Raw genomic sequence first — 12,369 nt, 5'->3', positions numbered from 1 at the left:
GGAGGGAAGGTGTCCACTGAGAGGCCACGCCGGAGTGTGGGATGCGGGGTGGGACATGGTGGGCTAGGTGGCTGGGATTCCAGTGGCCGTGCAGCTCTCGGCCCCAGGAGCCACGTCCTCACTCTGGCCTGCCAGGTCCCTGCCCTTCCAAAGCCTCCCTTCTCCTTTCAGCCCCCATGGGCCCAGTTAAGCAACCCCTCGCCACCTCCCCTGCCCAGTTCCCCTCACCTTGATCAGCTGCACGTGAGGTTTGAGCCGCTCCAGGCGGGGCTGCAGGGGGCCCAGTGATGGGGGGGCGGTGGCACTTGGGGGCAAAGGCTCTGAGCGGGTCCGGCTCAGCGGCCGGTGGAGGCCTGACCCGGAGAGCCGCTCGGTGGTCAGTAAGGACTGGGCAAAGTGGAAGGGCAGGGGCCCAAGCCCGGGCACTGGAAAGAACGTGGTGGGAGGGGCATAAGGAGGGAAGCATAGGGAAGAATGGAAAGAAGCAAGGGTGTGGGTGGGGGGGCAGGGATGCAGGGACTCACAGAAAGATGGGGGAGGGGCGGCAGAGGGGACAGGAGGGATGGGACCTGTCCCAAGCTTGGACCCTACCAGGGGGCAGGGATCTAGCCCCTCCCCTGGAGGAGCAGAGGGACTCACCAGTCAGCAGGGGGGTGTGAGAGACTGAGGGGTCCAGGAGGAGAATGGGCTGCAGGCGAGAGGGCAGGGCGCCCCCAGCCTCGGGCTCCAGGCCATGGGGCAGGAAGAGGGGAGCATGGGGGCTCCCTAGGACTGGCCCCCGAGGGCCCAGAGTTGGATGGGTCCTGCGGTCACCATCAACCTGGGGGAGGTGGGGAGAGGAATCACAGGGGAGCAGCTTCCAGCAGAGGGAACGGTGAGGGCGATGGGGTGAGGCAGCAGGAGAAGGGCGTGGAGGAAACTGGGGAGCTTGGCATGGGGGAGGGCACCTCAGCCACTCACCCTGGCAGGGGCGGGCAGCCCCAGTGTGATTGTGGGCAGCAAGGACACTGTCGGCAAGGCGAAAGGGGCCAGAGAGGTCTCCTGCCGCCGCAGCCGCTGGCCCAAGAGCGCCTGCCATGGGGAGCAGGGCAGGGGTCACTGGCCCCAGACCTTCACCCCGGGGCATGCCTTCCCCAGAACACCCAGGAGGCTCAGGTGGGGCTGCCCAGACCCAGCGGCCCCAGCCTGGTCTGGGCCCAGGGGCCATTTGCTGAGAGGACGGCTGAGCCTCAGAACTGCCTCGGGAGAGTCCTGCCAGCAAGGCCTTACCTCGGAGCCCAGGATGGGGTTGGGCCCATGCTCGCTGTCGTTGGGAGAGCTGCACCCTGATGCAGGTGTGCTGCTGCTGCTCGGGGAGGAGTCTAGGGGTTGGGGAGAGAGGGAGGCTCAGTGAGAGGCCAGGTGGCAGCCAGGAGGGCGGCCTCCGATTCCTGCTTTCTTCCCCACAGGGCAGGGGGAAGGCCGGCCACCACTAGCCTTTGGGCACTTTTTTTTAAGGCGCCCTTTCTGGGCAGAAGACAGTTCTACCAACAGAGTAGGGGCTGCCTTTCAGCCCCAACTCCCCGCTGGCAAGTGTGCCGGACATACCCTGTACAGCCAACCACCCACAGTAAGCCTGAGGAAGGGGCCCATCTTGGTGGGACCTGATCCAAAAGGACAAGATCAGTCCTCCCCACCCATTCTGCTGGTCCTCACCTCCAAGGGTCTCTGTAGGACGTCGCCGGAGGCTGGGTGGGGCGCTCTCCTTTCTGAGCAGTGGATTCTTCCTCCGCTCCAGGGACTTCTTGGGCTTGTAGCGCAGCTTCAGGTTGGGCTCAGAGACTGCAGGAGCACCAGTGTTCTCGGCCCCACACCCACCCTCCCCACTGGTGCCAGTTAGCCCTCCCTCCCAGTCATCCCATGTTCAAGGCCCACCCCCTTAACTCCCCAGGAGGGTCCCCACCTGCCTGTGCCACTCACCTGTCTTACGCAGAGGGAAGTGTTCTGGGGGGTCACTGGGCAGGCTGGGAACGGGAGGCAGGAAGTTGCTGAGCATGGAGCGGGCAGCTCCTTCCGTCTCCAAGGGCTCGAGAGTTCTGTGGGGTGAGTGCCAAGGCTGCTTCAGAGGGGTGGGATGCCCAGAGGCCCAGCAGCCACCTCATTCCTCAGGGCCCCTTCCTGAGCACGGACACCCACCAGGGGAGGTGGCAGCCAGCAGGGTGGGCAGTATGGGACTGGCAGGAACAGGGGTCATCTCCTGGTGGCAGCAAGGAGCCACCCACCCTACCAGCATTCCACGTGCAGACCTCTGGCCTTGACAGAGAAGCCAGGGTCCCAGACACATTGGGGACTGTCTCCGGTGGGAGGAATGCACTCTAGGAGCCAGGATATTTTTGTGCTTAGCGGGGACACAAAAAGAGAAGGGACTCATGTGGAAGAAGAAACCAGTGTTGGATGTGTGTGTGAGTGTGCACGCGCACAAGGAGGCAGGGCCTCAGGTAGGGGATGGGGCGAGATGGTGAAAGGAGAGTAGAGGGCAGGTAGCAGCTGGGAGAGGGACTAGAGCAGGTATTACTAAGGGAGGCAAGGCGCACAGATGAGGGGACAGGCAGCTGGGAGGAGGAGGAGGGGTACATGAGTGCTCGCAGGAGGACATATGGGGGGAGAGGGCATGGCAGGGTGCAAGTGAGCAGGAGGGAGAGGAGTTACCTGTACGGAATGCTGGGGCTACTGGGATGGACTGTTCTCTCTAAGGCTGCCTGCTGTTTCTTCAGAATCACCTCTGCCAGCTTCTGCTTGACTACGCTGCTGGCCACAGCACCTGCGGGGGCGGAAAGCCGTGACCAGGTTTTGGGTGGGTGGACAGGTGGCCTCCCTGTACATTCTCTGCCCGTGGCCTTGTCCACACCCCCAGTACAAGGTGTCCCAGGGATTCCTCAAGCAAGAGCCAAGTCCCAAGCCCCACCTCAGACTCCCCTGTGCCATTTCCATCCCCGCCCACATTCACAGGCAGAGCCCGTCGAGCAGAGGGAGACCCATGTTGGCATTGCTCCCACCCCAGCCTTTACATGCCCAGGTGGGCGAGCCATGGACGCTGGGCCAGGGTGGCCTCCATCCTTACTTCGCTTACTCTTGTCCTTGTTGAGAAGCTGCCGCAGCTCTTGCTCCTGTTGCCCCACCGACAACTCGGGCATCGGTGTGTCCATTGAGAGCTGTGGGCAGGGCCAGCCGCCCAGGAAGGGGTAAAGAGTTGAGGACTGAGATAAGGATCTGGGGGGAGGCTACAGGGAGGGAGGAAGTCTGGGGGCTGAGCTCAAGGCTGTCTCCAGGGCAGGGAGCTCTGTCTTTACCCTCATGGACTCCACCGAGCGCTGCTGCTGCAGGCCTGCCAGGAAGAGGTGGTGGTGCAGGTGCTGGGGGTGCTGCAGAGCCAGCAGTGCGGGCTCCGGCGGGGGCTCCACCGGGGGCCGCTGGCCCACCCGCAGGTCCATGGGCTGGGGCTGAGAGCCTGGCGCGTGTGCACGGGGCCTGGGGCAGCCTGAGGACGCACAGAGGGAACAGAGTCAGCTGGAACGTTTGTCCACGGGTGCACGGTTACAACCTCCTCGGCCTCCTTCGGGCTCACGTGACTCAAAATGACAAAACAGGCTCTAGGGTCCTCTTCCTCACTTTATCCTCACCACGGTCCCCTAAGGCACTTGTTTTCAACTCCACTTCACTCCTGAGAAAGGAGGCGAGCTAAACTCCACAAGGTCATAGTCTTTTGCAGGTACTGGATTGAGCCTTCTAACTGAACACACCACTTTGCCACTAAAAATGCTGCCTCTCCAGGCGGAAGGCTAGGGATATGAGGATTTAGAGGTGGACTGAGAGGTCTTCGATGGTACATTCTGAGCCCTGCCCTCTCCTTCCTGTCCGCCCCTCTGGAATGAGGATTTGGCCCAGCTACCCCCAATGAGCTGTGCTCGAAGAGATAGGGCCGGTACACAGTCCCCTTTACTCAGCCTCCTATCCCAAAGAGCCTCGCAGGCCCTCTCGGCCACCACCCTCCCTACCCAGTCCCAGGCCATAGGATCAGGAAGCAGTGCCTCAAACCTACAGCCAAGCCTTGGCTGCCACCCCAGGCCTGCACAGCCTATGTGCCCATGGAGCCTGCTCCTGGGCACCCTCACGCCAGCTTTGGGCCTGCCGTGGTGAGGACACGGTTCAGCTGCCTCTTCTCGAGTGTCCTCTGCATGCATGCCAGCAGCACCCTGCCAAGGCTGTGGGTGCAGGGGCTATTTATAACTAGCTGCCGGACCAGGTTCTCCACCAGCACAGCCAGCTGGGCCAGGCTGGGCTGAGCAGCCGGAGATACTCCCCGAGAAGGGGAGGCAGGTGGGTGTGGGAGCAGGTGCCTTCAGAGGGAGCGCACAAACACCGGAACCTTTCCAGAGAGGCCTCCTTCAGCTCATCCAATGCTGAGCAATCCCCATTAGGGCAGTCCCAGTCTGTCCTCAGGGCCTGAGGCCGAGGGGGACTGGAAGGCACTATGGCAAAGCACCAGCCGGGGAGCCAGGAAAAGCAACCTCTAGGCCCAACTCAACCATTACTAGTCATTATCTTTACATCTGCAGAACACGTGCACATGCGGCTGCAAAACCCTCCAACCTCATCACCCCCGTATGCCCTGGGAAGTACTTGTTACTATTCTGTTGCCCCAAATAAGGAAGCTGAGGCTCAGGTGAAGGCCCCCCAGCTCAGAGCAGATTGAGGGCCTGCCAAGGCCAGTGCTCCAGCTCTGTTTTCCCATTGACTTTCAGGAAGTTGTCTCCCCTCATGGGGGTTTGTGACTGGGCAAAGGGGAGGGGACTACAGTAGGCTGTCGCTCAGGTGCACTGGCTCTCACATTCTCACACTGTGAGACAGAGACAGGAGAAGAGCAGAGCAAGGAGGTGCCCCCACAACTCTCCAGATGCCGGGAGACCAGAGCTGGTGGCTGTGCACCCAGGTGTAGCTCATAGCAGGCAATTCACAGTTTTGACTCCCCGACCCCTTGTTTACACATCCATCCAGGGAACCCAAGGTCACGCTGGCTGAGTCTATGCCCCCAATGCCAACACAGTCCAGCCCCAGGAAGGGTCTCAGTCCTTCCACATCTGGTGTCCTGGCTTCCCGGGTGACTCCCCTGATGATGCCAGAGGGACCTAGAGGAAGCCACAGCAGGCCACCGAACTTGCAGCCAGTGGCTTCAGCTGCACACAGACCGTGAGCGGGCCCACCCCTCACTCCCAGCACTGCCATGGCCTCCAGAGCAGAAGGCTTCTGGGAATGTGGGAATGGCTCCCAGGGAGACTTAGCATGTGGAGGCCTGAACAACCTGGTGCAAACCAGCTTCTCTCAACTTTGTCTCCTACATCTGAACACAAGCCCTCCATCACAGCCATCAGCTCCCATCCTGTCACAGCCCACATGGCTTTTGTCCTCTGAGTTTTGCTCACAACGCCCCCCTCCTGGTGCTGGTGCCGTCCTCAGCCCTCAATTCTACATTTTTTTCCTTTTCCTTTTTTTTAAATCCTCACCCAAGGACATGCTTATAGATTAGAGAGAGGGGAAGGGAGAGGGAGAGAGGGAAACATCAATGTGAGAGAGAACCATCGATCAGTTGTGTCTTGCATGTGCCTCAATGGGGTGGGAGAGGTGGGGGGACTGAACCTGCATTGTAGGCATATGCCCTGACCTGGCATTGAACCGGTGACCTTTTGGTTTATTGGACGACACTCCAACCAACTGAGCCACACTGGCCAGGGCTCAATTCTACTTTTCCAGGTTGTACCCTTTCTTCCAAGCCCTGCTAGTCTTTACATTCCCCCGGACCCAGCCCAGCACCCCATGGATTTGATCACGCTGACAGTTCTGTGTCCCACACACATGGCGCGGGCAGGGACCACACCTGAGCTAAGCTCCAAGGGCAGGGACTTGTTTTTGTTTATTGCACCCTATCCAGCACCTAGAACAGTGCCCAGCACATAACAGGCACCCAACAGATACCGGCCAAATCAATGAATACATCTCTCTATCCCCCCAAAATGCCCAGGGAGGTGCCCTGGCACAGAGACAGGGTTCATTAATGTTTCCATTTTCTTTTCCTAGTTTCTGTATTTAATTTTTAGAAAATTTCACATCTGTGAAGACTAAATAACAATAGGTGGTGAATTTAATGTGTCCTGAATGGATGGATGAACACATGAATCAGCTGTCCGCTCATTTGGCACTGGTCACAAATTGCAGCCTACTATTATTTTTCTTTTTATTTCTGTGTCCCATCTCCCCAGCCTGCCTGTAAGCTTTTAGGCAGCCAGGATGGAAGCAAAGAGGATATCTGGCCTTCATTTCTCCTTGCCATGCGTAACTACTGGGCACCGGGCATGGACCCAGTGGGCCCTCAGTGGATACCGGCTGAAGTTAAGGAGAAGGCAGCCTGCATCCAGCCCCAGCCCCAGGCCGCAGGCCACAGGCCTGTCCTAACTGGAGCAGGAGGCAAGGAAGCTGAGAGAACCGGGAGGAGGGGTCGTCCCCCAACCGTCCGAGCAGCACAAGGCACCCTCCCATCCTGCAAGGGCCGCCGTGCCCACCTTGCAGGGCTGGCATGAGGACAAAGAGTCAACAGTCAAGAACATGAGCCCGATGTGAGACCGGGGCCTGAGTGTAAACATTAGCTTCCTACATGCCTTCCTGTTTCACTGCGTCCAGCAAGGACAAGAGGAGCACCCTGCCTGTCCTCTTCCTGTCACGCTTCCTAGCACTGGGGCCAGCCTGGATCCAGAGTGGCCTCCTTAGCTCCACTCCTCACCCCTTCCCCATGAAACCCCAACTTCACCCTCTCCCCTGCAACCCCAACCTCTTGCCTCTCTGGCTGATCAGCCAGCTCCCCTGCCCAACCACTGCTCAGCTCCTCCAGCTTCCATTGTCCTTTCCACCCTCATCTTCCACATCTCACCACAGTCTCCCTCAGGACCAAGGCTTACCTGTGCCAGGGGGCCTGGGGCAGTGGGCACCCGGGGTCACCTGGGTCCCATCTGTAGAGAGAAGAGAGATGGAGTGAAGGGGCTGTGGGGAGGCGAAGGGGGAGGAGTGAGGGCTAAGCCAGGCAGACACCCTGCCACTGCAGGAGGCCCCCGTCCAGCTGGAGCCCTCCAACACCCAGCACCTGTGCCAGCAGCTAACCGAAAAGAGAAGACTCCACCCCATTCCTTCCCTCCAGTTCCCATGCTGGATGAGAGCAATCCTCAACGCTCTCTTCCTCATCTGATCTGCTAAGCAACTCAGATAGTTCACCCTGCAATGAGGAGCTTAGACCACAGCGGGAACCCAAGGAGACCCCAGTTCACCCGACAATGCCCTCAGTTCTCCCAGTGTGCTCAGATACAACCTTCCCTGGGCCCTGACTCCCACAGCCCAAAGAGAAAGAAGAAGACTGGGAGGTGAGATAGCATGGCTGGTGAGACCTGTGGAGGCCGAGCTAAAGACTCTAGGAGGGAGAGGGAGAGGCAGGCGTGGAGAAGGGGAGCTGAGCCCACAGAGGCTCCACAGTGGGAGAGGGGCCGGGTCATGGCCCAGGGGTCGAGTCAGATCTGGTTGGGAGCTGTGAAGTGGTGGAATGCATAGTCCGAGGACCCCAGAGTAGGTACCCCTTTTCTCCTACTGCTCCATCCTGCGTCCTGCAGCCTGCTCCCCCAGAGAACTGCTCAGTCTTTTTCACAAATAACCTGAAAACAGAAGTGTTTCCTTGTGGAAATGGCCACCTGTCCCAGGCTCCAAAGCCCAGCCCAGTCCCCCCTCCCAACAGAAACCATGAAACCCTACAGTGGGGCCAGAGCTGGTCAACGGCAGAAAGGCGCTGAGGAGTAATGAGACTGGACGGGGTGGGGGAGACACAGATGAGTCCTGAGGCCATCTATCCAAGATGGACACTCTCCAGCCTGCTGTCCCAGCTCAGAGCCCAGGAGACAGGAGGCCAGGAGATTGGAACGCCGCCTGGAGGGGGCACTTGGTGGACACACGGAAACCCTCTTCAGGCAGAAGGAGTATTTTCTGGAGGACAATGGGTGAGGGCTGTGCTTTTGGGTCTGTCTAAGGGGCAGCCCCAGTTCCTCTTCCAGAGCTGAAAAGGAGAACTCCCTGCAGGCAGGCGCTGCTGGGGGAGGGGGCGACTCTCGCACGGAGGGACTCCCACTATCTGCCTGGAGCCGCCAGGGCTCCACGCTTTGAATGGCAGTGTTTGGTAGGGAAATGCCACTCCACCTATTCAAATTCGGCCCATCTTTTGAAGTCCAGTCCAAGCCCACGTCTTCATGAAGCTCACCCTGACCTCTCTTGGCTGGCCAGAGTGCCCATTCTGTGTCTACCATGTGGACACTCCATTAATTATCATCTCTGGGATGTCATTTGTAAGCCATGCCCATCCGCACACAACACCTTGCTGGGCACACAGCAGGCTCTGTTGGAAACTGGTGAATTGAACATAATGACTCTCTCCTGGCCCCCTGCCTAGGACACGGCATGAATATTTCTCAGGGTCTGTGAGCCCCAAGGAATACTGGTGTCAGAGGCAGCCTCTCCACCCCAGGACATGGTAACCTATATCCCAGGTCCCCCTATCCCTTAGGACCTCCTCTTTCTTCTGCAGGACCTGGTCCCCCAAGAGAGGTTTCCGAACCAGGCTCCAGCGTGCACTCTCAGAGGCATGTCAGTCCTAGGGTCCCTGCCTGCAGGGAATTCTCTCCTGCCTCCCTCCGTCCCTGCCTGAGGGCTGGTCAGCAGCATTCACGCTTGGGAACAGAGCCAGGTTCTCTGCGCACCACTCCCCCGGCAACCACGAATTCTGTACACCATGCACTCTCTGCACAAGAGAAAAACTAATGGCCCTGAACTCTGTGGTGTTTGCTACCCGGCCCCAGAGAGATGTTTTGTGGTGCTTATTGGTGGTCTAAATTCTGTTCAGAAAAGTTGCGGGCATGCACGGGAGCCCACACATGCGCATGTGCCCATGGACGTGCTGCCAACAGGGGCTGCCTCCAAAAGCAATTCCTGGAAGAAGTTCTGCTTCTCCCCTGACTCCCTGGCTCTGTGCTGACAACCTTTGAGTTCAGAAGAGCCCAGAGCAACAGAGACAAGACCTGGGGCACAGCTCTCCTGTGTCCCAGAGGGAGGACAGGTATCGAAAGTCACCCAGTCAGTGGCTGAACTGAAACCAGACAGTGAACACCCTGCATCCCAGGTTTGGGGATGCAGTTGGGACCCCTCTTCTCCTCGGCCCCTCTCAGAGCACTGTTACCACTAATTTGGGGTGAAACTGAAATACGACCGGGAGTGAATGGACCTTTCTCTGCACATCCCCTGGCCAGAGTGGAGACCCCTTCTTTTTGGAATCCTGGCAACCCCCCACTTCTAGGGTCTTGGGAAGCAACTGCAGTCAGGCTGAAGAGGCAGTGTACCTGGCACTGAGGGACCGGGCTGACCACGGCAGCTCCCCAAACCGGAATACCTGCTCTCATCCAGAATCAGACAGCCCCAGAAATCCTGCTTCGCAGGTGCACCCCAGCCCTCAGCAACCTCCAGAGCAGACACAAAGGCCACTCTTCTGTCCCCTGGGCACCTGCACGAGCTGGTCTCCCCTCCTACCTTGTTGCCGTGGGCCTTACCTGCCCAGCAGAAACCTGAGCCCTGCCTGACCACCTGCTCTCTCAGGTGTGGCAGGCCCTTTGTCAGGGAGAGGGCTTTGCCACCCAGAAGCCCCCTCCTGACACTTCCAAAGCCATTTTGCAGCTGGTGCACCTGCCTCGTCTCCTGACCACCTCTCAAAGGAGCAGCAGGAAGACCCGGGCCCAGCAGCCAGAGGGGAGCAGGCAGCCGCAGGAGGCCAAGCGCTGGGCTCCGGGCTGACCCCCTTCACACCCCACACGGCAGCTCTGGTTCCGCTTCCCCGACACAGGCGGCATGAAGCCTCACTCCGTACAGGGCTGGCAGAGAAGAGGAAAGCTGGAGGCGCGACAGCTTCAGGAAGATCCAAACACAAATAAACATGAGAAAGGACATCATGGTTGCCAGGCCTCTACGACACAATGAGAGGGCTGAGCACGGAGAAGCTCTTCTAGAAGGCACTCGGGCCTCAGAATCTGAGAACTTGAGGACCTGATAGGGCTTTCAGATTGTTCAGGCCGATGCTCTCGCTTCACAGAGGAGGGCGGAGAGAGGGAAAGGGGCTAGGTCCCAGTCCCCTGGCAGGTCAGCGGTACAGCCAGGCCAGGCCAGTGCTGGGGGAATCCCAAAAAGTCAATCTTGGGCGCAGGTACTAAGTACACCCAGGTGAGGTCACGCATCTGGGAGTTGAAAAGATGGAAATGGCAATGAAACCTGGTTCTCACTTTCAAGGAGTTTGAAATAAAACTCACAATTTTTTTTTAAGAAAAAGTTTGCTACTTACAGATACTAAAAAAAATTCAGAGTCTCAAAACATATGAAACAAAGTTTCTTACTCATCCAACTCCCTTGAACTTTCCTAGAATCAACTCTTTTTTTAACAGTTTCTTGTATCCCCCTTCCAGAAATTCTCTTACTCATTTTCTTGGCACTGAGCTGCTTATTGCTCAGATTTATTCAGAACTCAGGGGGCTGCAAGCTGCCTGGAAACTCTTGCCACATGAAGTGATGGAAGTGAGAGTCCAGAGAATAGAGAACATTGGCTTCCAGGTCAGATGGACCTGGGTTCAAACTCTGACTCCCTCAGTGACCAGCAGGGAGAGCCAGGGACACGATGTAACCTGGCCCAGCTTTAGCTGCCCAAGTAATAAGAGGACAAGAAAATCTGCTTGGAACCAGTCATCTGAGATCAGCAATGCTGTGTGTGAAGCACCTAGCATGTGGTAGGTGCTGCCTTAATGGTTGTGATTCATGCTGCTTGCCCTTGGACTGGTCCGCAGCCTCCATTCTGGCATCAGCATTTCATCCTCCCTCCTCTACCACAATCCACTTTCTCCTAGATGCTGCCCCCAGCCCCATCTCTTACCCCCTGCCTCTCCCACTAGTCTCATCCCTCTTTCTTCCATCTGAACTTGTATAAACTCATACTTGCCTACGTGCTGGAAGTTGTTCTAAGTGCCTTACATGTGCCAATTCATCTAACCCTCATGACAAACCAGTGAAGTGGTTACTGTTTTTATCCCCATTAAAGAGATCAGTCGACTGAGGCCCAGCAGTATTAAATAAATAACTTGTCTGAAGTCAGGTAACCTGGAAGAGGCTCAGCTGGGACCTGGGCCAGGCAATTAAGTTCCAGAATCCATGTTCGCAACCAATGCACCCCACTGCTCCTCCCCGGCACTTCCAGTCCACGGGCCATCACGGAGAGAGCAAAGGCAGGCCCTAGGTGGGCACAGAGGAAGATCGAAAAATCACACAGCCCCACAGAGACCGGTACCAGCAGTAAACCCTGCCCCTGCTGCAGGTCAGAGGGTAGAAGCTGCCTATTTCATCTTTGGGGCCCCATGAAGACAATCCTGAAGAATCACCTTTCTGGACAGCAAGTAACTGTTGGCTTCCCAGGTTTCCATGTCACAGTTTCAGACCTCATGGGGGAACATGAGGCTGGCAACAGGTTGAGGGGTCTTGGAGGAACATCAGTTTCATTTTCCCTGCTCTCAGATAGATGCTCTGCCATATCCCTTCTCTAGAAGCTCCCAAGTCCCTCTGAGGCTCTCTCATTAGCACCCCAAAGCAAGTCCACAGTGCAGGCAGAGGGGCCAGCTGCCCACGGGGACAGAGGCTGGACTCCCAGGTGAGTAGCCTGGGGAGAGGGGCCTGCCTGAACCATGCCTCCTGTCAGCCCAAGGCGAGGGGACTGCAGCTCAGCAGGCTCAGCAGCTGTGCGCCAGCGGGAGGCTGGATGTGAGAGGCACAGAGCTAGCCCTCCGCAGAGCTGGCCCTCTGGCCTTTGGCTTCGCAGCAAGCAGGCCCCTTTACCCCGCACTGGGGCAGGGCGGCAGCTATTTTTAGCTCTTGACACCTGGGTATTTTGCAGCCGCAGGATGTCCGGTTTGGAGTCTCTTTCTGGGAATCCCACATGCGGCTGTTGTAAACAGCCCCACGCAGTGGTGGCCAAGCTGGGAGCCTCGCCCCCCCCTTTCTGGTGTTTGAGATGAATCAAACAGGAAGCAGACGTAACCATGGCAGCGGCAGCTTGAGCTCTCCGGGGGTGGGAAAAGCGTCCTCCTGGCTCCTTGCCCCTGCCCCAAGTCCTCTCTTAGGCTCCCTGCCACTCCTCAGGGATGGAGACCCCTGGACCTCTTAAGGGAGAGGTCCCTCCCCAGGGAGAGCTGGGCCACTCTGACTGTGGGCAGCTGTCAGTTCTTG

General features: G+C 58.1%; 1 protein-coding gene across 5 annotated transcripts in view; it reads right to left on the bottom strand.

The window, feature by feature from the left end:
* Positions 1-12,369, bottom strand: part of HDAC7 (histone deacetylase 7) — a 36,212-nt gene that overhangs the window by 13,335 nt on the left and 10,508 nt on the right. For 2 of the 5 annotated variants that reach the window (XM_045829014.1, XM_045829018.1), the window contains exons 2-11: positions 6,987-7,037; positions 3,330-3,517; positions 3,101-3,191; positions 2,689-2,800; positions 1,960-2,075; positions 1,696-1,821; positions 1,270-1,361; positions 961-1,071; positions 640-820; positions 229-425 (exon numbers count right to left, since the gene is read on the bottom strand). In XM_045829014.1, coding sequence (XP_045684970.1) covers positions 229-425; positions 640-820; positions 961-1,071; positions 1,270-1,361; positions 1,696-1,821; positions 1,960-2,075; positions 2,689-2,800; positions 3,101-3,191; positions 3,330-3,517; positions 6,987-7,037 — 1,265 coding nt within the window. Of the gene's footprint in view, positions 1-228; positions 426-639; positions 821-960; positions 1,072-1,269; positions 1,362-1,695; positions 1,822-1,959; positions 2,076-2,688; positions 2,801-3,100; positions 3,192-3,329; positions 3,518-6,986; positions 7,038-7,649; positions 7,668-12,369 lie in introns of those variants that run through there. The other 3 variants (XM_045829017.1, XM_045829015.1, XM_045829016.1) reach the window with 3 other exon arrangements.

Source organism: Phyllostomus hastatus, unplaced genomic scaffold, assembly GCF_019186645.2.
Source record: "Phyllostomus hastatus isolate PE091 unplaced genomic scaffold, TTU_PhHast_1.1 phas_scaffold_93, whole genome shotgun sequence".
Lineage (NCBI taxonomy): Eukaryota > Metazoa > Chordata > Mammalia > Chiroptera > Phyllostomidae > Phyllostomus > Phyllostomus hastatus.
The sequence above is the reverse complement of the archived record's forward strand: the minus strand, read 5'-3'. Positions and strand labels throughout refer to the sequence as shown.